Genomic DNA, 27,500 nt, shown 5'->3' on the forward strand with positions numbered 1-27,500 from the left:
TGTGCGGCCAATCGACGACTAGGGGACCGAAACGACGGAAACTGGCTGTGATTTCGTCTGTATATGGTTTCATAAGATATAAGGTGAATGATCGATTGAATAAAAAGAATAGAAAAAGGAAAGAAAAAAAAAGAAAGGAAAAAAAAGGAAGAAAAGCACAGCGAAATATTTTATATTATGTCAATAAAATCTTGAAATCTTTTAAACCTGGCACGACCAGTCGCTATCCTTTTTTTCTTTTTTTTTAACTTTCTTACACTTACCTTCGTCAATATCCGGTGGCAGCCCACCGACGAAGACTTTCCTAGAGAAACGTTCTCCGGTCTCGCTACCCTGACTGTGAGGACTGCTACGACTCGGTGAAGAAAGCGGTGCCGCTTGGGAAGCGGTTATTCCACCTCCGACACCAACACCAACACCAACACCGACACCAACGCCAACACCGACTCCAACACCATCGAGCTGACTTGGTGCGTTTGGATCCTCCAAGAGAGTACCGGTTGGTTCATCGAGACTCGGGAAGAACGGAGATTTGCCTGGTCACAAACAGAAAAAAGGAAATATATATATATATATATATATATAACATTATATTAGGACGTAATTAGATATCATTTAAAATACTTAGCTTAAAAATAGATAATAATTAACTATTTATTGACTTTTTCTTCGTTCTTTGAATGGGAGAATAGAGGAGTAGGGTAGGCGGGAGAGAGAGAGAGAGAGAGAGAGAGAGAGAGAGAGAGAGAATAATCAGACCTGTGTAATATTCTAACTCGCCTAAAGAAGAATATTATATCTGTTGATTAAATCAAATAAATTTTCCTATTCCCTTCTATTTTTTCTACTTTTTTTCTTAAATTCGAATTAATTCTCAAACGCGTCGAGACGAACTTGCTCAAAGTAAAGTCGTTATATAAATATGTAGTATATGAAATTTAGGTTAAGTCGAGATACACGTCGAGGCGCGGGGATAAATGTTAACGAACAGGTTACAAAGAGGAAATCGGAGATTTGTTTTAATCGTATAGGAATGAATCGATAGGAGATGACGAAACAGAGAGAAAGAGAGAGAGAGAAAGAGAAAAAGAAAGAGAGAGGAAGAGGGAAAGAGGGAGAGAGAGAGAGAGAGAGAGAGAGAAAACGAAAAGTAAGAAAAGAAAGGAAAGAGGAAAGAAAAGGTGAATGGACTTACTGTATCGTCTTTTAGCAGGAAAAATAGCTCTTCTGATAAATGTCGCCATATTTAGCGAACAAAGAAGAGATCGTTAATGTCCTTATTTCGGATCGTATTAACAATTCGGAATAAACTGAATCAAATAAGCGTCCAAAGGGTGTAATCTCCCTTTGTTTCTCGCTGTTGTTAAGGAAAAAAAAAAACAGGAAACACGTAACGAGGTCGCGATGCGACCAAACGAAAGGAGTCGATGAGGTGCGTTTGCAAAACAGTGGAATAAGAACTCTCGTCCCCGCTCGTCTCTCGCTTCATCTTCCATCTTCCTTCTCATCTTTCTTTCTTTTTTTTTCTTCTTCTTTTTCATTTATTTTTTCTCTTTCTTTTTTTCTCTCTTCTTTCTTTCTCCCTCTTCATTTCGTAAAGCGTACGCGCAACACAACGCGACACAGACGGAAAAAATTCGTCGAGCCAAGCATTATTTAAGTGGCATTCACAACGAAAGGAATGAACAGTTACATTATTCATTTTTTCGGAGATAAAAATTTTTTACCCAGAAAATTGAAATCTCGATTATGTATCGTAGACTTAAGAGACGTTAACAAGTTGTTTAAGAAATATTGTTAAATAATTAATCGTAGATTAATCGTAATAAATATATTGTAACATATTGAATCTATGACGTTTCCGATGATCGTTCCGATGGATTTTAGTTAATAAATGTCGGCTTTATTTTCCGCCTTCTTTCACGAATGCCGTCGTGAAATCGCAGTTACGTCGAAGTTCGCGGTTCTCTTTACGTCTATTTCTTCTTACTTTATATTATGTACAATACCTATACATACATATATAGACGTATAAGAGATGGAATATATAGGTCGTAAGAGATGATGTGATGATTTATTGAAAACAAATTTAGACCTCAAAGAATCGTTTCGAATGATCGATGTAATGTCAAGAATCATACGTGGGCGTTAAAATGACGTGAATGAAAATGGAATTGAGTTATATATACAGGATGTTCCATTTGAAACTAAACTGCATTATATGAAAAATATATTAAATTAGTAAATATTAAGTTGTTCCGAGATATAAATGGTATAAAATTTATTGTCTTCCGATACTTTTCTTTTTTCATTTCTTTTTTTTTTAGATATTAAATATGACAGTTAAAAGAAAAAAAAAACAAATCACAAAGATATTATTTTCTTGCTATCTTGAGACGACGATATCGCAAAACAAAAAAAAATTGATATTTGAATGGAACAAATTGAAAAAAATTGTAATCTTAAGCATTTCATTTCACGAATATTAATGTCGCGTTTACTTTGTATTATGTGTTTCCTAAGAAACAGTTTTTTTTTCTTATTCAATTTGTTAAGGAATAGTGTCAATAAATTGTTTAAATTATATATTAGAAGTTGTATTATATCCAATAAGGAAATATTGAATTTTTCAATCGATTTTAATTAAAATCATGAAGAGTTGGATCCGAAGATCGAGGGAAATTTTTCATCATGACCCATTTATTTAATGTCGATATTTCTGGTTCAAAAATAGATTACTTCTCAATCAAATATGATCTCGATCTTTCGTCCGTTTAGAATTATAAATATTTGCTTATATACCAATGTTGCATATTTTTACGAATAAATTGTTACTGTTATAAGAAAAAAAAGGACAGAAAAAGAAAATAAATTAGATTTCTTAAAAAGTCGATTTACTCTAAAAACAAGTTATTATACAAACAAAAAACTACTCTATATTTTTGCAATCATAAAATGTCCGATTGTATAAACGATTACGTGGACACCTTGTATATGTCTCGATAGATATTAAAATTTAATCGATGGCTTGTAGATTTTCAAAATGATTAAGAAAAAGTATTTTAGTTTCGATATTACACCGGACGTGCTCCTACCTACGGAAGCATATCCGCTATTAGTGAAACAACTGAAGCCTTTACATGTTCTAGCATGTGAACAGCATTGAAAACGATTACATCTATATATTTTTTTGAATGAAGTAATACATATTTGACTGAAGAGCTTGTCAAAAAAATTAAAAGAAAAAAAACGATAATCAGCAAAAGTATTTTCGCCGTATCTATCATTGCGCGTTGTACTTCGCTCTTCCACGTTCAAACGAGTGTTGTGAAATGTATCGTTGCCATCCGTGTAAGCAAATTTTTTTCTTTTTCGACTATTCGACTATCTTCGTACGCGTGAAAAAGTCCGAAGTTTGACGTGTTGATAAAAAGAACCGGGAAAAAATACACACATACATACATACATACATACATATATATATGTATGTATATATATATATATATATATATATATATATATATATATATATACATAATACGAATTTACATTCATATCGATATGATATGGAGTAAAAGTTGTTTGATGAAAAAAAAATAAAAAATAAGAATTATACAAGCGTAATTGATAATAATGATAAAGAAAAACCTAATTATTATAACGCAATTAAAATAGAATTTTTAATCGAACAAAAATTCTTTGATTAAATGCGAATTTTAAATATGGTCACGAGCGAACATCGATGAACTTCGATTATTTTTCTTTTTCTTTGTGCTAATGCGTCTCGAAGTCTCGATTGGATCTATGTAATGTAAGAAACGTCGTTAAAAGCAATCGATAATTTTTTACTATCTTCCTATCAATAATACAGTTTTAATCTTCGTTCATTGAGATAACGCACGTATTATAGTTCGATGTGACAATTGATCGTATCAAATACGTTATCGCTACAAATATTTAGTTTTAAATTATTCTTTTCTCTCTCTCTCTCTCTCTCTCTCTCTCTTTTTTTCTCTCTTGAATATTTCATTTAAAACTATTAGACAAGAAAAATGAGATTGATCGATAATTATGACGAAATATTTACACGGAAGAATTTTATGAAAGAAACGAGAAATTTTTTGAAACTTTTTTCTACTTCCGAAAAAAAAAAAAGAAAAAAGAAATACACACGCACACACACGCACGTGACTAATGCGATATTTGATAACAACTGATAGGGTTACAATCTCTACTTTTTCTTTTTTTTTTTTCTTTCTTCTTTTTTTCGATTTCTTACGAAAACAAAAAAGAAGATAAAAAAGAAAAGAGAAAAAAGAGAAAAGAAATTGCGACGCAATACGTAATATTGGGTGTATAATAGGTCAGCCTTCCTTATTCTCACAAATTTGCATGGATAAAAATCACTTCCGTCCCCTCGTATAATCAGACCGTTCTACGTCTCGATGTTCGAGACTAAAGTAGAGGAGTTGGAAGTGGTGAAAGAGAAAGACAGAGAAAAACAGAGAGACAGAGAAAAAGAGAAAGAGAGAGAGAGAGAGAGAGAGAGAGGGAGAGAAATAGAATAAGCTAGAACGAGTAGGATCCCAACGATGATGACGTGCAGTCGATGTGATTACCACGAGAGAAATAGAAAAAGAGAAAGAGAGAAAGAGAAAGAAAGAAAGAGAAAGAAGGAAAACTTGTCAGAAGGAGAATCGACTCATTTATACCGTTTTCTGTACTATTGCGAGAGTAAGGATAAAGAAAAAAAAAATAGGATTTGCCGTTCGTTCTGTGAGAATCTCGAGCAGAAGAGAAAAAAAGAAGAAGAAAGAAAAAAAAATAAATAAATAAAGAAAGAAAGAAAGAAAAGAGAGGAAGAGAAAAAAATAAACGACGATAGTTGCACGGAAGCAGCTAACTCTAAAGTAAGAGGAAATAAGTTGGCTAGAGGAAACAGGCGAATCAAAGTTTAACGACGACGATGATTTACCATCCGTAATACGGCGAATAATATGAAATTGTTGTGATTGTTAGTTGCGCTTAGAACGTTTGTAATTTCACAAAATCGATCTCTATTATGTCAAAATAAAATAGGTTAATAAATAATATTGATATCCGTTTGCAATCGTATTTCTTTAGAATCGTTAATGAAATTTTAATTGTCACATATATATATATATATATATATATATATATATATATATAATAAATAATATATATATATAATAAATAATATATATATATAATAAATAATATATATATAATAAATAATATATATATAATAAATAATATATATATATATATATATATATATATACATGTATACATAGGTTGATTATGATCGATCAAACGATCGTAATGTTTAAATCAAAAGATTATTCGTTCTGACAAATTTTTACATCGTATTTAAGGATTTTGATCGATCATTCATATTCTCACGATAAGAGAATTATATCTTCGATAGATATTGGCAAATTCGAAAGATTATTTTTCTTCTTTTTTTCTATTCATTTTTTTTCTTTTTATCAACGACAAACTTTTGTAAATTCACTTTAAGATTAATATTTCGCGAAAAGTAAAAAGGACTTTTATATGCGTCTCCATTTCTCTCTCTTTCTCTCTCTCTCCCTTTCTCTCTCTCTCTCTCTCTCTCTCTCTCTCTCTCTCTCTCTCTCGTGTGTGCGCGCGCGCTATCTTATATAATGATCGTAGTAGCATCTTCACATAAGCACCGTTACATAAACGCAACTAGCGAGGAATATAATCCGATGGCACCGTGAACGCGAATGTGTTGTATCCAATATACGTGTGAATTTGAAATCAATCGACCGAACTATGTTTAAAATTACTATGCGTGGAAGGTAAAATCTTTGATACTTGTACAAGTACGACGACGTTCACGCACTCTGACTACGAATATGTAGGTACGTGTATAAGCAGAAGTCTTCTCATCCATAACCGGTCATCGTCGTCGTCGTCGTCGTCGTCGTCGTCGTCGTTGCTGTCGTCGTTGTTGTTGTCGTTGTCGTTGTCATTGTCGATTACGTTCTTAAGTGAAAAAGTTTACAACAGAATAATTCAATCACTATGGACATTCTAACATCGATGATGTGTCACTGTGACAAAATTTATGCAATTTATAATACATTTTTGATTCCCTCTTGAATAGGAGTGCCTTGGCTTTTAAAACGTTATGAATATGAAATTTCGTATTCATTTGTGAAACGAAATGAAATTTAAGAGGTATTAAAGTTTAATAATATTTTTCTTCTTCTCATTTTTTCTTTCTTATTTTTTTCCTTTTTTTTTTTTTTTTTTTTTTAATGCCTAACATTCGATACAGTTATCGTGTTTCGTAAAACGTACGTATGTACATACGTTTCATATATATATATATATATAGATGAAAAAAAACCGTACAACAACGTAATGAACTATATTCTTGAACTTCCAACGACTTCACATGGACTTACACCGAGTTACATAAGAGATTTTATGAGAAAGTATCTACCATGTACTATGTAGTTTATCCTACGGAGGGTATCACCGAGTACTCGGTTAAAACCCACGCAAAATTCTCTTCCCCAAACGAAATTCCGGGGCGCGAAGCCGCGGTATCGATTACTAGTGAGAGAGAAAGAGAGAAAGAGAGACAGACATACAGACAGGTAGATAAAATGATAGAAAGAGAGAGAGAGAGAGAGAGAGAGAGAGAAACCAATCCTTCGGTTTTCGAGCGTTTCTCGCTTCTCGGATTTCCATCAATCACCTCGTTTCTCTCTCTCTCTTTTTTCTTTTTGTCTATCTATCTGTCTCCTTTTCTCTCTCTCTCTCTCTCTCTCTCTCTTTCTCTTTCCCTCTCATCTTTCTATCTCTATCGTGCTCGCAAATTGTCAAGGGCGAGGAAGCCTATCGAGGATTCTACGGAAGTCTTTCTCCTCTTCGTCGAATCTCGAAGTCGTCGGTAGAATCGATACTATCGATGAAATACGACGACTAGACATAGGCCAGTGAAAGTGATATCAGTAACGCGTGTGGACGTGGCTTAAGAATACTATCTCCAACATTCCCCCCACCATCGTCTCTTCAATCTTTTTAACGTTCAACGTCGACACGCGCGAACCTTGAAACTCTATGCCGTTATTTAACACACGTATGGGGAACATTAGATTCGTTAGAAAAATAAGTATTTATATCTCTACGTATTTTATACAAATACGAATTTATTTTCATTAAGGATATCTCAATAAAAACCAAGGAACAAAAATAACTAAAATTAAATTAAAGTTATCGATCGAACGTACGTAATGAAAAATGGAGAGAGAAAAAGAGAGAAAAAAGAGAGAGAGAGAGAGTGAGAGAGAGAGTGAGAGAGAGAGAGAGAGAGTGAGAGAGAGAAAGAGCCATAGTAGATTGAATTTTTTGGATAAAAAGAAGAAAAAAGAAAAGAAAAAAGGAAACAGTAAAACAAATACATTTGACATCGATGAAACGTTCAATCTAGCTAAACGCACATGTGAACGTTGGATCGCGGGTAAACAAACGACGAATTCTGTTCGATCGCGAACACATTTATTTATAGATCGAAATAGGCTAATATCGGTTTCGTTTGCACCAGAAAAAAGGTCGCATCCGATACACCGTACGTTGGAATGTAATCGAAGAGGAAAAAAAGAAAAAAAAGAAAAAAAAGAAAAGAAAAAGCGAAAAGAAAAATAAAAGAAGAAAAAACTTTACGCTAGTTCAACGTGAGATTTTATTATCTTTCCTCAACACATATAACCACCATCACGACCATCCTCCCGTTCCCATTTCGAGTCCACTCCATTTTGTGAATTGCGTTCGTAGTTATTACATAGGAGAGAGTAGGATTTTTCTTTCTTTCTTTCTTTCTTTCTTTTTTTCTTTCTTTCTTTCTTTAATCTTTCCTTTTTTCTTTCTTTCTTTCTTTCTTTCTCCTTTTTTCTTTTTCATTTTTTTTTTCGACTACGATCATCATAACTTCAATGATAAAAATCCGTGAGAATATAATAGTAACGTTGGCGTATAATCATAGCTACCGTGCTGGGGAAAGTCATTAGCGAGAGCTACGGAGAGCTATCTTCGATGGTAGGTAGGGAGTTTTTGTGAAAAGTGGGACACTCGAAGCAATACCTATATCCCTCTTCATCTTGCTCACATTCACCATCTTTACGATCATCTGTGCTTTAACGCGAGCTTAAGTGAAGAAGGGAAGATTGACTACTGGGAACTTTAGAGAGAGAGAAAGAGAGAGAGAGAGAAAAATAAAAGAGAGAGAGAATGAAAAAGGGAGAGAGCTGCTGAGTTTCCAGTAGCGTATCGATTAGACGCCCAGGCCCGGGTTTATCCCAGGCTCTCGATTTCCCATCAATCATCCCAGAACTCCGACAGGAGTTTCGATCGTCAAGGACGTATAGGCAACGTGCTCACTCGGCCAAGGAACACAATTTTCAGCCTTTCTCGAACCACTAAGAATCAACGCAGAAACCGTTCCTCCCTACCCTAGGGTATCGTAAGAGGATATTGTCCTGGACGAAGTGGATGGCTGAGGATAGAAAGAAAAAAAAAGAGAGAGAAAGAAGAAAAGAAAAAAAAAGAGAGAGAAGGTAAAGAAAAAGAGAGAGAGAGAGAGAGAGAGAGAGAGAGAGAGAGAGAGAGAGAAAGGTAGAAGGATTCTAATTCAGGGTAGTACCTTTAACACGCCTTCTCTACCTCTTACTCTTCCATCAACTCCAGTCCTCTTCCTCCTACTCTCCGACTCCTTTACCTCTATCTACTCCTACCTCGTACTTTGTAATTCGCGATCGATTAAACGTGCACTGAGTGCAACTCGATGTTACTCGAGCAGTACCAAGCTCGAATATCGATGATAACTTTGCGTTTCTTTTGCATTTTGTTTTGTTTTTTCTTTTCCATTTCTTTGTTTTTTATCTTTTTATGCAATGATCTAAGAATGAAGGATCTCAATCGTGTACGAGTATACATATGATATTGGTCTCTCGTAAATATTTTTTTAAAGGAGTAAGTATTCGTATAGATACATCGATTGGTTAGCAATTTATTATTATTAATTTCTTCAGAATAAATAATATCTAAACCGATTCATTATAATTCGTGGAAGACGAGTAGTATTATAAATCAATTCTCAATATAACTTATACAATTTCTATTTTTCTTTTCTTTCTCTTTTTTTTTTTTTAACGTCTAAATAAAAATTATATAACGCAAAACTCATAATGCGTGTAACTATGTCATATTACGTATAACTTTTATACGTACATACCTGTTAGTGAAACATTAATCTTTCGATGCGAAACTAACAACTAACAATTAATTTTATAACGATGTAATGAATTAAGATTTAAAAAGTACAAGTGGGATTAAGAACGTCACGATATTCATATGAAAAGTTCAAACAAATTCGTTATTATATTTTTGTTATAATATTTTAAACGTGCTTGTTAAACGTATTTTTCCCTCAAAAAAAAAAAAGATATATATATATATAAATATATATATTTCGTAAAATGGATATATTTCTCTTTCACGCAGATAAAATAGACTTGTGAAAAAGTTGGTACATGTCTGAAAGTTTCTCAAGGAACATCGACTCGTTTTATGGGAGCCCTTGATTCCTCTCGCTCGTGAAGATCGACACGTGACTCGCATACAAAATGATCCTTCCGAATTCACGATAGGTAGGTACTTATCCTTCAGCGTAGACTGAATTTTCTATTTTTGGATCGAATCTTCTCGAAATCGTCCCTGTTCACCATAAAATTCATGAATTAACAAATATGCATTATATCGACGCTTAATAAATAGCATAATCGATTTTACGTTATTAAAAAAAGCTTTGCTTTTCATTAATCATATAGGATAAACATTATATATTTAATATATATTTAAAATATAATTTGAAAACAATCTAATTTTGTATGTGAAATTAATTTCTGACATCTGTATTTGAAATTAATTTCTGACAATTAATTATGAAAATCATGTAATAAATTATTTAACTATAATGAATGTTTATAAACATAGTTCGAAAAAAGTATGTAACATTATTACATTAAACATTATTTCAATTTTGCATAAAATAAGTTATATTATCAAAGACATAGTATAGTTTAAGAATTAAATTATTATTGTTATTTTATAATAATTATTATTAATCTAAACATTAACAAATTATTGTTGTTATTTCAATAATTATCGAATAGCCATTATATAATTATAGAACAATTAAAAGAAATAGAAAATTAAAAATTACGTGTAGTATAATATAATATAATATAATCAACGAAATTAATAATTATATAATAAATATAATGAAAATAATGCATTAGCTCAATTACTCGTTTATTTTAATTATGACGTGTCAGAAACTTGTGAAAATTGCTACCGAATTGTAAATATGGTAACAAGTGTTACGCACAATGTGTAATTATGTTTTCTCACGTTATAAATATTAAATACATTACATCGTTAAATCAATATAAATATTAAACGATAAAAGTTATACAACAAGAAGACAAATAAGCCTGATTGATAAAATAAAGAGCATACAAATTTTAAACGAAATATTAGAAATATTCTATAATTCTCTATATAATATTCCGATTTTTTTTTTATTTAGTTATTAAATGAATTATTTTAACGAAGAAAAATAACTATAAGAACATAGACGAATCCATAAATATTTGATAAGTTCTATGTGTACGAATAAAATAATATAATTATATATTTTAATTTTTAAAAAGAGAAAGAGAGAAAAAGATAGTTTATCGAGTTTATTGTAACTTTTTCACGTAACTATCTATACTGTTAATTTATATATATTCTTATTAATTTGGTAAATAATATTTTGTAATACTTGTGATTGGATACCAGAATAAAAAATTAAAAAGCATGTTTCTCCTTGAATAGTCGAAATAATTACAAAATTAAATTTGTTACCATTTTTGTCAGATTTTCTCTCTACGCGAACAAGATAATATGAGATAGGTGTGAAAAATCCTTTACCGATGTGAAATTAACAGGCGCAATATTATTTACTATCGAGGTATGTATAACAATATATTTCAATTTCGTAATTTAATTTAATTAATATCCAAATAAACGCGACCATTTTCGAATAATATTTGAACGATTTTATTGTCAACGTTTACGTTTAATGAATCGATCAAATGAATTTGCAAATTTCAATGATTGAAAGGGAAGTGATTGGAAGCGATAGTCAAACAAAAAAAAAACAAAAAAAAAAGGAAAAAGATAAAACGAAGAAAAAAATCAATATACTTAAATAAGGACAGAAAATGATATTTTGAAATTCGACTATGTATAATAAAATAAGCCTTATAAAAGTAATTAGATTATATGTAATCAAACGCGAATTACATGTCACCTTTCATGGGGATCTATCGATCGATTCAACAAAATCGATGATTTTAAATGGTGAATCATTAAATGAGCCGAAAACTAATCCGATCTAGTTCAACCTTGGGTTCTCTTGAGCTTGTACAGTCATTTTCCGATACATATATTTGGAATTAGGGTCGTTACGCTTTATTTGGTTAATCTCCCCCCTTAAAACGGGATAACCTAACCCTCCTTGTCATGGCTGGAGGGTGCGTTCTCATGCGACTCGCATTTTCGTTATTTGACGCTGGTACGAGCCGATAACGATAAAAATCGTAGATGTGAGTTTAAACAATTTTGTACGGTATCAAGATTACCCAAGAAATCAACGTGAAATCGTTATAAAATCAACGTTGCAAAAGACATTCCCGGTTCTTATCTCCCTTCCTATATTCAAATTTATATTCTCTGAATCGTATTTGCGATCTTTCAAAGAACAATTTCTTTTTGAGAAAGAATCCTCAAATAAAATCGATTAAAAAATTCTCTTCTAAAACGAGCATTAGAAACATTATTTTTGAAATATATGTATTAACTATAAAATTGTATATATCTATGTATGTCTATATAAACAATTTCTTCTACACGTAATCTCATGTCATCAACGTGTTTATGTTTATAGAATAATAATGTTTATAAATTATGTTTATAAAGTATATTTTTTAATAATAAAATTGCATGTATATTTATATTTATACAAAAATATTTATTAATAAACGTAACTAAATTAGCATTTAGATGTAATTTAGATACAACTAATCTGTAATATCATAAATATCTCATTCGTATGTTTAATACTTGTAACGTCATTGGATAATATTCTAGTGAGTTTGATCGTCAAATAAATTTCTATCCAATTATAGTCAAACAAATCTCAGGATTTTTGTTTTTAACTTAAACATCGAAGAGATTTGAGAGATATATTTCTTAGTCGTGTAACGAGAAAGAATATAAACTTTTCCCGGAAAGTTTGAGTGTCCAGAAAAGACTAGATAAATTCTCGACGGAGTTGCTATGCGTTAAGGTCAACTATAGTGAACTTTGAAGAGACATATGCAATACACGAAAGAGGATAAATAAGGGTGGTAAATACAAAGATATCGTGGGGAACGAGAGCTCGTACTTACTTATCAAATAGATGCAATTGGAACATACTTCTCGGAGGGAGATCTAAGTTTAAAAAAAAAACCGATTCGATAGGTTCGAATCCTTCGGATTTAACGACCGTAATAACATCGTAATTCCTAATGGGTACCGATATGCAAATAAACGTCAGAACGAAAGAAATAGAGAATGAAAGAAAGAAAAAAAGAAAAAAAAGACAAAAAGAAAGAAGAAAACGGGAGAAGACTTAAGAGACTGTTAACGAGATCATAAAAATTTCAATTGATTGACATTTAAACAAAGTAATGAATTTAACTGAATAATTGTCGTTTATATTTAAACAATAGTAAAAATCGTTGATTGATCGTTGATAAGTAAAAAAAAAAAAAAAAAAACAAAAAGAGAAAGGGAAAGAAAGTAAAAAAAAAAATCCTTGTACGATATAAATCTGAAAATTGGTTGGCAGGGGAGGGTGGGGGTGAAGAAGAGGACAGTTAAAAATCGTCATAAAGTCGCGTACGAAAATTTTAACGAACACGAATGACTTATAGGTACACATATATCGTTTCGGAAAGAAGAGGAAGGGTGAAGGGAGGGTAAAAGAAAATATAGAGATATACAAGTTGTTAATTATTCATAACGATGTTCGTGCCCTTATGTTTCGACTACGATTAAGCTCTGTTTCAGGAGGGACAGGATATCTTTCTTGCCGCGTTGCGAATACTGCGTTACTTGCGAGTAAATTCGCTTTAAATTAATGAGGTACCTAGTTAAACGAGCGAGAGATGCTCTTCCGTCAAACGTAATTGCCCGCAGGAGCGCCGTTTCGACGCTCGTACATACTTGCATGCTTGTCGATGAAATTTCCACGTGGACCTACGGGAAACGAAAGATTAAAAGAAAAAGAAGAAAAAGATACGAGAAAATTCAACGAGAGAAAGAGAGAGAAAGAGAGAAAGAGACAAAACACAAACATATATATACAGAAAAAAAAAGGAATAAAAATTTCGCAAAGCAAAAACAAGAAAAACAACAGCAGTAATAGCAGCAGTAACAGTAACAGCAGCAGCAATAATAACAGCACCAACGTCTGATTCGTCGAGACTACATCGTAAATTCTAAACAACGTTCTTCCATATGTGTCGACTGTCCTTGGATGAAAGAAAAGATGACTGAATACTTGGACGTCTATGCGAAAGAAGGAAAGAAAGAGAAAGAAGACATGACGCAAACATTGTATGCTAATATATACCAATTGGAGCCTATATATGTTGCTGCATGTTCGTATTAGTGAACGAGAGAAGAAGTCGGGTTTGCGTGTGGTGTACCTCTGGTGTATCCATTTTCGTAGCGGATGAACTCTGCGGGCTCTATCGATCGGCGCTCCGGTATCGTAAGTAAGAGCGCGAAGGACTTGCGCCGATCGAACGACTAAATTATTTTCCTCTTCTTCTTTGGTCTTAAAGTCTTCAGTAAAAGGTAATAAATTGTTTGACGTGTTTTTAATAATAATAATAATAATAATAATAATAATAATAATAATAATAATAATAATAATAATAATAATAATAATAATAATAATAATAATAATAATAATAATAATAATAATAATAATAATAATAATAATAATAATAATAATAATAATAATAATAATAATAATAATAATAATAATAATAATTATTATTATTATTATTATTATTATTATTATTATTATATTTATAATAATATTATTATATAATAATATTATTATATAATAATATTATTATATAATAATATTATTATATAATATTATTATATTATAATAATAATAATAATATTTATAATAATAATAATTTATAATAATAATAATAATAATAATAATAATAATAATAATAATAATAATAATAAAAACATTTTTAATAATAACAACTGTCACGTTTGACGGTATTAATTAATTTTGACAAAATAGCGAATTAATTAATTCATAAGATGTTCTACGTCGTCTCTCTCTCTCTCTCTCTCTCTTTCTCGTATGATATTTCGTGAAATATAATTCGTGATATTAACACTAGTATATCCTCGCCGTTCGAACTTTCAACGTTTCTAAATCTTGAATAATCGTTATTTCAGTTGCTCGACGATCAAAAATAGCTAATGATAAAAAGATAATAGAAAAATAATGACAAGATCATTAGATTAAATTATGAAAACATTCTGTAAGACCATTCAAATAAATTGTTCTTTTTTTCCTTTTAAGACATGTTAACATTAAATCTTCACCTCTAGTTCTTTGAAATAAGAATCAAGGAGAATCGAGAAGGAAAGATATAGAACGCGGAAAAGGACAGTTATTGGATACCCAGAAAGTGATAACATCGCAAGGACGATGATGTTTTCGTTTCAGTGGCCACCGACAGTTATGGAACATCCCTCTATCCAACTCGGAGGCACACGAAGGCACACAGAGAGAAAACAGAGAGACGAGGGACGCTCTCGGTATGGATCAATATTACAGGTAGCTTTAACTTCCCCGCGACACCCTCCTCCCCAACTCACTATCCTCCTCCTCTTCCTCCTCCTCCTCAAACCCCCCTGTGAACCACCACGTCTGCTATTCGCCTGCGTTGCATGTAGGAAAGGTACGCAACACGTATCTATCTATATATATGTATATATATATATATATATATATATATATATATATTTATAATCTGTGTGTGCCTATGCATGTGTTATGTCGTATACACGAGCTCAGAAGTTTTCATTTCTGTTAGGTAAGTTTCCAACCTGGTTTTTCATACCCTTGTTTCGTGGCACTTGAAACGAAAGTATATCTACCTTTTAATGATTATGAATATTTTCTCATTTGGAGAATAACGCATGGCTAACGTTTTAAAGTATATATGATATAATATCGTACGAGGAAGATAGGAGAATGTGTAATGAAATTTTTTGTTTCGCCTGTACCGACAACGACGACGACGACGACGTGGTGGTAAAGCGAAGCAGGTAGCGCTGATATAGGCTCTCTTTCGATAACGCGTAGGCGTATATCGCGAGCAAACCTCTGATAGTATAAATGCGTACAACCTGTATGCAAGTTACACATGTCCTCGAGCACATGCCTTCTTTGCTACGTTATACCATGTTGTTCCAAGACGACTTTCTTTATGGTGATCGAATTACAAAACGACATTTGTCATTCCTCTCCATTCATCGTCCATAGTTCTTTTTTCTTCAAAGTAACTACCATTGTTTTATAAATACCTTGTTTTATGGCTAAACACGATCGACAACGATAGAAAACGATTTGTTTCTAATTCTAAATAAATTTACATGCAATTAACTTTATTTTTCGTATTTACATTTTCATTCGATTATATACCGGCAAGAATGGAGAAGAAGAAGGAGAAGAAGAAAAAAGAAAAAGAAATTTATATATCGAAATCTTTCGAAAGACAATTTCACTCGTACTAATTCGCACTTATGAACGATATATATATATATATATATTTTTTTTTTCGTTCGCTTCGCTTATAGATATTAAGTTTATAGTTTTAATCAAACTCTATCTTAATTTTGTCAAATTAAAAGAAATAAAAAAGAAAAAAGAAATGGATAGGAATATCTTACTTCTGATTTTGACAAAATAGTTTGCGGCAAAAATATGTTAACTATAAAATATGTAAAATATGAGATGTATATACTATACTCCGTACGCGACATGTTTCGATTTATATGAATTAAGAGCTATCATCGTTGTAATTAAAGATTTTCCATTTAATTTTGTTCCTTTATGGATATTGAAAAAAGAAAGAAAAATGTCCGGCGACGATCGGAAGAGAAAAGAGATGGGGAGAGGGAGAGAGGGAGAAAGAGAGAGAGAAAGAGAGAGAGAGAGTTGGGGAGTAAAAAGGAAGACAATAAAAATAAAAAAATAAATTAATAAATAAAAAATTGACACCTGATCGAATAGTAAGGGTGAACGGATGGATAGTTACACGAGTTTACGATCGAAATAAAAGTGAAGAGAATGAAGTAACTCGACGGAGGAAAATCGCGGAAACCACTCGTCAACGTCGGGGATTCTGGCGACGAAGATTAATGGATGGCGAGTTAACCGTGAAAAGAGGTGCTGCCGTATTGAAGAATAAGGACACGAATGGACTAGGGTGAAATAAATCGTTGCCGTCTTGTTGCACGAAAGAGAGAGAGAGAGAGAGAGAGAGAGAGAGAGAGAGAGAGAGAGAGAGACAAAGATTGCGTCAAGTTAGAGTTCACGAGTGGTCCCTACTGTTTAATTTCTCCTTATCTCCGACGTAGATATGAGAGAGAGAGAGAGAGAGAGAGAGAGAGAGAGAGAGAGAGAGAGAGAGAGAGAGAGAGAAAAGAAAGAAACGGAATCGAATAAATTACATGTACTGTCGAGTTCGACGATGCAAAAAAAGCCCTTAATCATTTTTCCTAGCCCTTCCTTTCTTCCTTCCTTCCTTTCTTTCTTTTTTATTCGCTCTTTCCTTTCCAAATTCGTCATGATTCACGTGTGACATTCGTCACTACGCAACCCAGGAATTTATAAAAAATTGCGAACGTCTGCGAAGGATATAATACTGTTACGAAGGGTCGAAATTGGATCGGATTATGTTAACCTAGCGAAAGAGAAAACGATATTTTTTTCCTTTTCTGTTTTTTGGGTATAAGACGTACAACCGACCTCTTTTCCTTTTTTTTCCCTTTCTAATAATTCGTCAGAACTATACCGACTTTATTTATCACTGGGAAGGAATTATTACAAAATCGTTATTAAAGATATAGATTAAATATACATAGGTGACGCGTAGGATGACACGTAGGCTGACAGGGGCAACGAACCTTTTATTCTGTTCTTATTATATTTTGTTCTTTTTTTTTAGGTCATTGTTAATCATATACTACCTAGACTCCATTTTTAAGGTCATTGCAATAAGCTCATATGTAAATACTCTTTAAAAATTCAAATCGATCGTCGAACGAATAATTTTTAAACATTTAATTTAATTTAATATATTTTAATTTTAACTAAGCATATATTTTCAATATATGACATTATTTATATATATATATATATATTTTTGTTTATGCAACTTAATCGTTACTATTATACTCATACTAATATAAAGTAAGAATATGATAAAAAAAAAAAAAATCTATAATAATTCCTTAACAACGTAGACATTAATACCGTGACATTTTTGACTGAGTTAATCTACTGTTGACTATTGCATTAAATCAACTTTATAATTATTTTCAAGGAACAACCACCACAGCCGATGTATATATCTCTTCCGCTCGAAAATAATATCGATTGCTTATTTTTATGAGTAAAGTCCTCATTAAAAACGGCACGCACGCGTAGCCATAGATCGTAGATCGTACTACAGTATAAGTAGTTTCGACATTATCCAGCCAGCGAAAACGGAGATCACAGAAATTTTCTCGCGTAAGCGGCTTACGTCAGAACGAACGAGACACGTTCTTAGTAAAACTTCTAATATTTCATCCGCGTGCATTGAGTTACGTATATGCGTATAACTACTAGTTATATACATATATAACTACTAGTTATATATATATATATATATATATATATATATTTATAAATACATATTTTTAGCGAAACTTCTAAGAATAAACCTTTAACGTGTGTCCACCAACGCGAACTATACAGGTATAGTGAGTTATACAATAAGATGCGTGCGTGCGCATATTCATGGTAAATCCTTTCGAGCTATCGAATGATTACACCGACCGACCTACCTTCCTTCCACTTTCGTCGTCGTAACGGGAGACCGTGTAAACTTTGAAAAAGATTACACACGGAAACGAGATACCGATATGGGAGATACTAACTTAAATAAGGGCGCGGAGAAAAAAAAAGCGAAACAAACAGACAACTCGACTAAGAAAGTGTGCTATATATATATCACATATGTATATATATATATATCATACATACATATATATATATATATGTATATATATACATGTATATATGTATATATACATGTATATATGTATATATGTATATGTATATGTATATATATATATATCATACATACATATATATATATGTATATATATACATGTATATATGTATATATGTATATGTATATGTATATATATATATATATGTAATTCTTTTCTATTATTTTTTTCTTTTTCTTTTTTTTTAATTGAAAAATAAATAAACTTTGAAAAGAAATAAGAAGAATACCAATTTTTTAATCAATTTTCCTGTCTTTTCTTTTTGTTCTTGTTATTAACATTACTGAAACAATTTATGTATTTCTTTCATTGTAAATTTATAATAGTATTTTTAATTGGAAGATTAGATCAGTATTGTCCTACTGTTATTGCAGAATATATAATATAATCAAAATAAATGTAGAAACAAAATGTTAAGATGTACGTCAGACGTCTGTTACATCAGATTGCTGTAATGTTGCCGTAAATCGTCAAAGGAAAAATATTCTCCATTAAAAAAATACAAACGATCTAGAGAAAGGATCAAATACCATCGAAGAGTACCAGTGAATGTACATATGTACATTCTTTTTTCTTTTTCACTACTTTATTTTCTACCTCCGTAGAAAACATCAAATTTCCTAAAAACAGTATCTCCTCGTATGACGATAGCGAAAGAGCTAGGAGCGAGGGGTAAGTAGAGAGCTTTTTTCGACACTAAAATAAGGGTGGTAGGAACCGTCACAAAAATGTGTGAGAAAAAAGAAACGAAATACGCGTTCAAGAGAGGAGAAAAAAATATAGAAAGTGGCGTGAGAGAGAGAGAGAGAGAAAGAAAGAAAGAAAGAAAGAAAGAAAGAGACAGAAAGAGAGGGAGAGAAAGAGAGAGGGAGAGAAAGAGAGAGAGAGAGAAAGAGAGAGAGAAAGAGAGAGAGAGAGAGAGACATACAGAGAGAAAGAGAGAGAGAGAGAGAGAGAGACATACAGAGAGAAAGAGAGATAGAGAGACAGAGAGAAAAAGAGAGAGAGAGAGAGAGAGAGACATACAGAGAGAAAGAGAGATAGAGAGACAGAGAGAAAAAGAGAGAGAGAGAGAGAGAGACATACAGAGAGAAAGAGAGATAGAGAGACAGAGAGAAAAAGAGAGAGAGAGAGACAGAGAGAGTAGGAGAAAAATGGCCGTAGGGATGCAATGAGAAAAAAAGAGGGAAGGTCGAGGGTGTAAGGAAGTATGTACTACGCTAAGAAGAGTGCTGAGAGAGCATAGATATTGAAGTATATATGTATATATACTTATATATATATATATATATATATATATATGTATATATACTTATATATATATATATATATATACATATATATATGTATATATATATATATGTGCATGCGTACATGTGTCTGCGTAAAAGAAACAGGACCGACTAAAGGTAGTTCCTTCCACGGGGTTGTATCATAGAAAAGGGTGAGTTTTTGACCAACTCCACCAAAATATAACGCGGTACTTTCCAAAGTACATATACGAGATATATATACATATATGTGTGTGTGTTTGCTACGAAGAGAACGTGTAAGAGAAAATGCGTGTGTTCGTCATGGGAGGTGAATGACCCTTTCCGGACACCCTTCGCCAATGGCAGTTACGGTAAAACTACCCTTCAAGTTACCCTGTGTCGTTCTATCGTCCTATCACATTTTCCTCCTTTCTTCTCTCTCTCTCTTTCTCTCTCTCTCTCTTTCTTTTTCTTTCTTTCTTTCTCTTTCACTTTTTATATATTATATGTACATAAATACATGTATGTATATACGTATATATATTTCTATGTAATATATTTCTTTATAAATATTTATTTTTAAATATTTTATGACGTGATAGTTATATACGATGAATTTTTTATTCATCTTTTCAATGTATTATGATAGATGGTATAGCAATTAATTTAAAAAAAATAAAGATAACTTTCTAAACACACAACTCTCTCTTTCCCTCTCTCTCTCTCTCTCTCCCTCTCTCTTTCTCTCTCTCTCTCTCTTTCCCTCTCTCTTTCTCTCTCTCTTCCTCTCTCTCTCTTTCTCTCTCTCTCTCTCTCTTTCACTCTCTATCAACATGTTTTATATTTTTAATAATATTTACAATGATTAAATGAAAGTTAAAATATTCTCCTATAAATTGATCTATTAACGAAAGAATAAAAACCGAATGATTATTTATTTCTTGTTCCTTTGTTGTGTAAAGAATGACTCACAAAATTTACTTACTCCGATAAAACACTATTAGTTATGTTAACTATAGTCTGTTTGCATTTGTGAAAGATAATGGGAATAAGATTTGGATCACTTAACGAATTTCCCAAAATGAAAAATCTCTGCAACTAATTGATTACGTTTAAAAAAATTCTTATAGAAATTGTTAAATATCCATTATTCAGTTTTGTTTGTTTTTTCTTTGATTTTTTTTTTTAATATTAATGCATTCCATGTGACATATATCTCTTAGAATAGAGTTTGCAGTACAAAAAAAAGACACTCTTTCCATATTTCCTTTTCTTTGTTATACTTCTTAGGTTTTTCTGTTTTTCTCCCTCTACCCTCCCCCCTCTCCCCCTCTCTCTCTTTTTCTCTCTTTAGACTCTAGTTGAAACGGGCCACGTGGATCACGCAAGAACGTCGTCCGTTTGCCGTACAAGTCAGGTTCGATATCGTTAGCCTAATGTCGTATAAAGCCAGTAACCGTCGAGAGGTAAGCCGATAAAAAAACATGGAGAACACAGTCTGTTACCTCGGTCTCCGACCTCCAAGGAAAAAAGGACGCAAAAAAAAATCGCAGATAATATTTTTAATTTCGATACCACCGTAATCGGTCTAATTAACATCGATCAACTTCTTTTAACTTCATTAAAGAGAAAAACTTACATTAATTATTTCAGTACTTGAAAACTAACACTATGTTAAATTTCTTTTCGTCTAATTATAAATCGTGTTTACAAATAAAATATATCTGTCGAATTACCAAGACGATTCTTTCTTAATTTGTAACTTTGAAATCGTTTCTACGTTAGTAATTTTTCTTTTATTTTTATTTTTTTTTTTTTTTTGTAAAATCTTATTTTGTTTCTTTCATGTGTTTTTTTTCTTTCTCATCTGAAAAATTATTAAATCCTATTATAAAATAAATTGCTTTCGATGTTACATGATACTATTTGTTACGAAACGATAAATGATCGAGTTAAAATGAATCATATGATTAAAAATCTGTTTATTAATGTACTCTTATCCACCATCTCTTTCTTCACTTATTATTCGTAAACTTTAAAATATATTTAGTCAATCTATCGAAGAAAAAAGAAACAACCCCAGTTTTTTGTACTATTTTGTAAAAAGGAAGTTATCGAGATCAACCCCTCCCCCTTATTTCTTCGACGTTTCGTACTCGTGCCCTCGTATATACGTGTATATATATCTTTTTTGTTCTCTTTGTCTTTTCTGTTTCTTCAAGAAAAATCGAAAAAAAGACATAATCCCTTGTAAAGAAACGTAAGTCGGTGAAATGATTGTTGTTCGTGTATGAAGTGAGTATGTAAGTATTCGTGCGTAGGCGGAATTATCTCGGCGGAGAATTTCAACCCTCCGTCGGAACGACACGACGTACGGAGCAGTAACAGCTTCCTCCCTTTCACTCTCAATGCCGAGTTACCCTCGTTCCGACAAACTTGTCGATTCGCTCGCAAGTTCATTAATAACTGGCCCCCATCGCCAGTTATTCACCAATACCATTTCAACGCTGATAGTCACCCTAGCTAACCTCATACATATACATGTACGTACATACATACGTACGTATCTATGTATGTATCTATGTATGTATGTAGTATATGCTACGTAGTCACCTATATATCGACATACCTTTTCGTGGCGATTGTTATCGGTAAAAAAGGAAAAGTGTAATCTCTAACTATCGCACTCTTCCTTCCGTTTCCACTCTTTTTTTTCTTTTCTTTCTTCTTCTTCTTCTTCTTCTTTCTTTCTTTTTTTCTTCTTCTGGGTCGCGAGAATTGCAATGTCACAGAGGTTGAAAATTTCAGTAACTTTTCTTTCGCATTACTTTCGAAATATCTCATAATCAAGCCGATTAATTAGATGATCGACACGTAGAAAAAAATCGTAGTGTCCAAAATTTCATTTATCCATTTGTTCGAAAATTATCGATTTTTTCTCGTTTATTTTACTTTTTATCATTCATTAGAATTTTCATCATTAATTATCGAATCTTGTTTCAATTTCAAAACGCATTTCGTGTTGTAACGCTTTACGATACATATATAAAAAAAAAACAAAATTAAAAAAAAGAAAAAGGAGTAAAAATAAAACATGTATATTTAAAAACGAACAAACCACGTTTCTGCGATTTAAAATTTAGTCATCGAGTTTGACGTCAAGCAACGAAACACGTAAATTGTAGATTTACGTGTTGTTATATTAACAAAATGTCACGGTAAATAATTACCAGAGATAGCGAGTCCATCGTTTTATTACGATAGCTTAGCACGATGAATCCTATCGAAAATAACGTGCGATCAAATATTCCGTTAATATAATTTATTCAAATAGCAATTATGTTCGATTTCGAATCTACGTTAAAGTAAACATTCTTAATGAGTATAACGATGACGACGGATTATTATTTTTTTTCAAGAAATATGGAAAAAGGAAAAAAAACATTTTTCATTTCCGACGATCGAACGATACCCGGGTTCAAATATTGGGCCGAATGAAATGACGAAAAGCAATTTATGTGTGTGTGTGTGTGTGCACACGCTCGCGTGTGGGTATACGTGGTTGCGTACGTGTGTGTGTGAGAGAGAAAGAGAGACAGAGAGAAAAGAAAAAAGCAGAAAGAAAGACACCCTCTCGCGAGTTATTCGAAATTGAAGGACGAAGGTGTGGCTGAACTCGATTCGTTTTTCGAGGGTAAAAGCGGACATCTGGTCACGCGACTTTTTACGAGGCACATGCAAATGGTTCCTGCGATAACCTCTCCTGTCTTCGAATCCCTTTCTCTCTTTCTCTCTCTCTCTCTCCCTTTCTCTTCTCCCCAACCTCTCTTTCTCTCTCTCTGTCTCTTTATATCTCTCCTTTTTTTATCTTTGGAAACGTATGATATGATCTTCAAAAAGCATTGCTCGATTTTTAAGGGGTGGAGAAAAAACGCCTGTTGTTGCTGCTTCTATTGCTGTTGGCCTAACCTCGGTTACGTTTATTCATTCATGAGTGCAACGAAACGAGTCATCGTTGCTTCCTAAAACAAATAGACGCTAGACCTCGTTCAGTATTCTCTTTTCTCTCTCTCTCTCTCTCTCTCTCTCTCTCTCTCTCTCTCTTTCGACCCTTGACTTTTTTATTATGTAAATATATGCACTCGAATATAGAGAATAAAAAAAGGAGAGAGAGGGAGAGAGAGAGAGGGAGAGAGAGAGAGAAGGGTAGAAAGAACAAAAAAAAAAAGAAAAAGAAAAAACGAGTCACCCTCGAAAATCAAGGGAAACAGAATGTCTCGTGTCATTCGCTCGTTTCTCTCATTTCAATTTTCATCGGAATAATCAAGGAAAACTTGTTGTCAACGAAAATGAATGTTCCTTGTAAGATGGTATATTCGTTTAAATAATGTAATTAATTCAATTTTGTATTGTTGATAATAGAATTTGAATCGATCTAAATTGAGTATACGAATAAATCTAATCCGTTTATCGAAAGTCCTTGGATATTTATAAATATTCTCTCGTTCTATCACGTTCCGTTAGTTTATGCTTCACGTTCACGTTTATCGATCGCGTAATTAATTTTAAATAAATAATATCTATCGTAAATGTATATATAGCATGGACATGATTATTCATCACATTACAAATCATTGATATCTTTGTGTATTACGTAAAAAGTTACATAAATAATTTTTGTTTCGATCGTATTTCTTAAAAAAATTGATTTATTATCATTTAATCATATCAACGAGGATGTAAAAAAAAGGGGAGGAGAAAAAAGCAAGAGAAAAATGATGTGAAAGAAGAAAGAGGAAGTTCACAATTCACTTTGATGGGATTTATCGTTAATAATCGGCCATTGTTGTTAATTGTTCAGACGAATATAATGAATGTTGTACATGGGGTTTCCTTCTTCCGTCCGCCATTTTTCTTTCATAACGTCCTTTTCCTGTCCTTCGAGAGCAAATCTTTTCCCTATCCGATACCACCCTCAAATCCTCAAATCTCATCCTTTACCCACCTTGCTATCCAACGGACTCTAACTCGGTTGCTTTTCCTTATTCCAGCAAGTGATTTAATTTCAGATAAGGTTTAAGGGATTGACTTCCCTCTCAATCTTCTCTCTCTCTCTCTCTCTCTCTCTGTTTCTTTCTCTCTCAGCATCTCTTTAGTCGATGGAAACGTTAACTGTCCATCTTGGGACGTCGAAAATTCAATTCGTCCTCTCTGAAATTGGTGTAAACTCTATCGATTCTGTTATCATCCACCCGAAAGCTGTTTTTGCAAATAAATGTAATATAGTTCAGTGTTCTTCAATATTGAATCATGCAGGTTGGAAAACTTTGGTACACAGTAATAATGTATCATTGGGAAAATATGAAAAATACAATATATTCGATGTGAGAATACAAATTATTTTTTTTTCTTATACAAGCTATGCGGATTCTGAATCATTTATTAATTATCTCTTCTACGAAAAATTGTTGTATCGCGTGATTTTAAGAGGGAAAAAAATAGGGTATTCTTTGTCAGCGACGAAGATGTATCGGAAAATTTGAAAATTGGCTTTATTTTTTTTGTTCTTTTTTTGACTTGTAAGACACTTTTTTTTTATGTTTTACACTTGTAAGACACGTTAAAGAACATCGTATTCCGAGTAAAAATGTATTAACTATTAAGTTTAATGTCAACAAAGATTAACAAAGTTATTATATTTAATTTTACGATAATTTGCTTTGTTTAACTTGATATCAAAGATTTCGATAAAGAAACATTGTTTACTTGGCAATATTTACCAACTCAAACAATCCTATCTTATTACGATCGTTTAATATATTTATAGTTCAGCATTTAAGATATCTTTTGAAGTTTATAAATGATACAGAGAAGCGAAAATAAAATTTATTAATGGCGAAAAGTAGATACGCTTCGAATGGGATAATAATGCAATCTAAATCGTTGAGCCTATAAATTAACATCAGCGATATATAAAAAATGAAAAATTGCAATAATCATTGTGTTACTGTATATTACATTACATGTAACTTCGAAAAAAGTAGATACCTATGATATTCCATTTAAAAGAACAAAGTTAATATTAATATTCCCGAATAAATAGTTAAATTTATGTATAATATATCTCTTGAAATCGTATTACTTTTACATAGAACAATTTTTCTTAGAAAACATAATTTAAAAGAAATTATTCAAAGTTAATGCACGTTAGGTACTTCACCCTTATATAGCGTATTATAATGTATCGCAGGAAGAGAGATTACCCTGTTCGATAAATGTTCTTTTCTTGAAAGAATACTTATTTTACAGGCGAAAAAAAAAGAAAAAAAGAAAAAAAAATAAAACTTAAAAGAGGTAAAGAAATAAGAGCAGTGCAAGCTCGAGTTATCGATTAAAAGTTACAAGAAGGGAGAGGAAAAGAGAGAGAGAGAGAGAGAGAGAGAGAGAGAGAGAGAGAGACTTCGGTTTACAGTGGCCATTCGCAATGAATCGTCACGACAGAAAGCGAGAGAAACGAGTACTCCCGCGGGGTAAGCGCATATAAACGTACGAAACGAGTCCCTTGGCCGACTTAGAAAAGAAAGAGAGAAAGATAGAGAGAGAAAGAAAAAGAAAAAGAGAGAGACAGAGAGAGAGAGAGAGAGAGAGAGAGAAAGAGAAGAATAAGTACTAAAAGAGGGCGGAAAGAGGGTGGAAAGAGGAAATCTTCTCTATGTGTTTCAAGATGTACGGCCTGTCGAAGCTACGAATGGTAAAATAAATCTTTCGGTATAGAAAACCGCGAACCTCCGTGATTCCTCCACTGACCCACTTGCCAACTTTGAATTTCGTGAGTACATTTGTTCACGATGGTATAAGCAATGAAAAACAGAAAAAAAGAGAGAGGAAAGAAGAGAAAGAACTCGTACTTTTGTTGTATACAAAAAAAAAAGAAAAAAAAAGAAAGTAAAAGAAAAGAAAGAAAGAAAAAAAACCAGAGAAGGTTGACAAAGGGTGCTTCTAAACGATCATTCTTTTTCTACCGAATTGTTTATATTCTATAGTACTACGTCGGTTTTTGAAAAAGCAAAAGAGAGAGAGAGAGAGAGAATGACTATGTTTACCAACGTTCAACATTCTTGTCGTCGTTTCTCGAAGTTCCTAGGACAAGTGGTTTAAGAGAGTGAAAAACGATAAAAAAAAAAAAAACAATGAAAAAGAAGTGAAAAGCAAGTAAAATATGTGTTTGATATTGGATGAGGGTGGTATTAGGAAAAGAAGAGAAATGAAAAAAAGAAAGAAAGAAAGAAAGAAAGAAAGAAAAGAAAAGAAATTGTGAAACGGTGAAAAAAAAGATAGAGAAAAAGCGACGATAATAATGAGATACGACGAAATGAAGTTTTCCTTTTATTTCTTTCCTTTTCTTTTTCCCCCCTTTTCTTTCTTTTTCTTTCTCTTCTTAAAAAAGAAACCAAAATTTTAAACGGAACCGACGAAAGAAATATTTATCTATATCCTATTTAATTATACAATCGAAAGTTTCCGAATTAAACCTTAAAACGTATCTTTTCATTCGTCATTTTTACTAAATTATATCGTTCGATAACATTACTCGGTAATAGTACGTATCTCTGTAAATTGTCCCTTAACTCTATACTTTTATACTTCTTACAATCACGAGATTGTCCCCACTATTCGATATAATAAAATTGTATTTTATTATCTTCATATCTT

At 32.2% G+C, this 27,500-nt stretch overlaps 1 protein-coding gene across 1 annotated transcript in view; it reads right to left on the reverse strand.

Annotated features, from left to right (window-relative positions):
* Nucleotides 1-27,500, reverse strand: part of orb2 (cytoplasmic polyadenylation element-binding protein orb2) — a 132,362-nt gene that overhangs the window by 15,661 nt on the left and 89,201 nt on the right. Inside the window, exons 4-5 of the mRNA XM_035863986.2 lie at nucleotides 264-536; nucleotides 1-57 (exon numbers count right to left, since the gene is read on the reverse strand). The exon at nucleotides 1-57 is cut by the window's left edge and continues 56 nt beyond it. Of these exons, the coding sequence (XP_035719879.1) occupies nucleotides 1-57; nucleotides 264-536 (330 nt within the window). The remainder of the gene's footprint in view (nucleotides 58-263; nucleotides 537-27,500) is intronic.

This window comes from Vespa mandarinia, chromosome 7 (assembly GCF_050613455.1).
Source record: "Vespa mandarinia isolate Hongniang chromosome 7, ASM5061345v1, whole genome shotgun sequence".
NCBI classification, from domain to species: domain Eukaryota; kingdom Metazoa; phylum Arthropoda; class Insecta; order Hymenoptera; family Vespidae; genus Vespa; species Vespa mandarinia.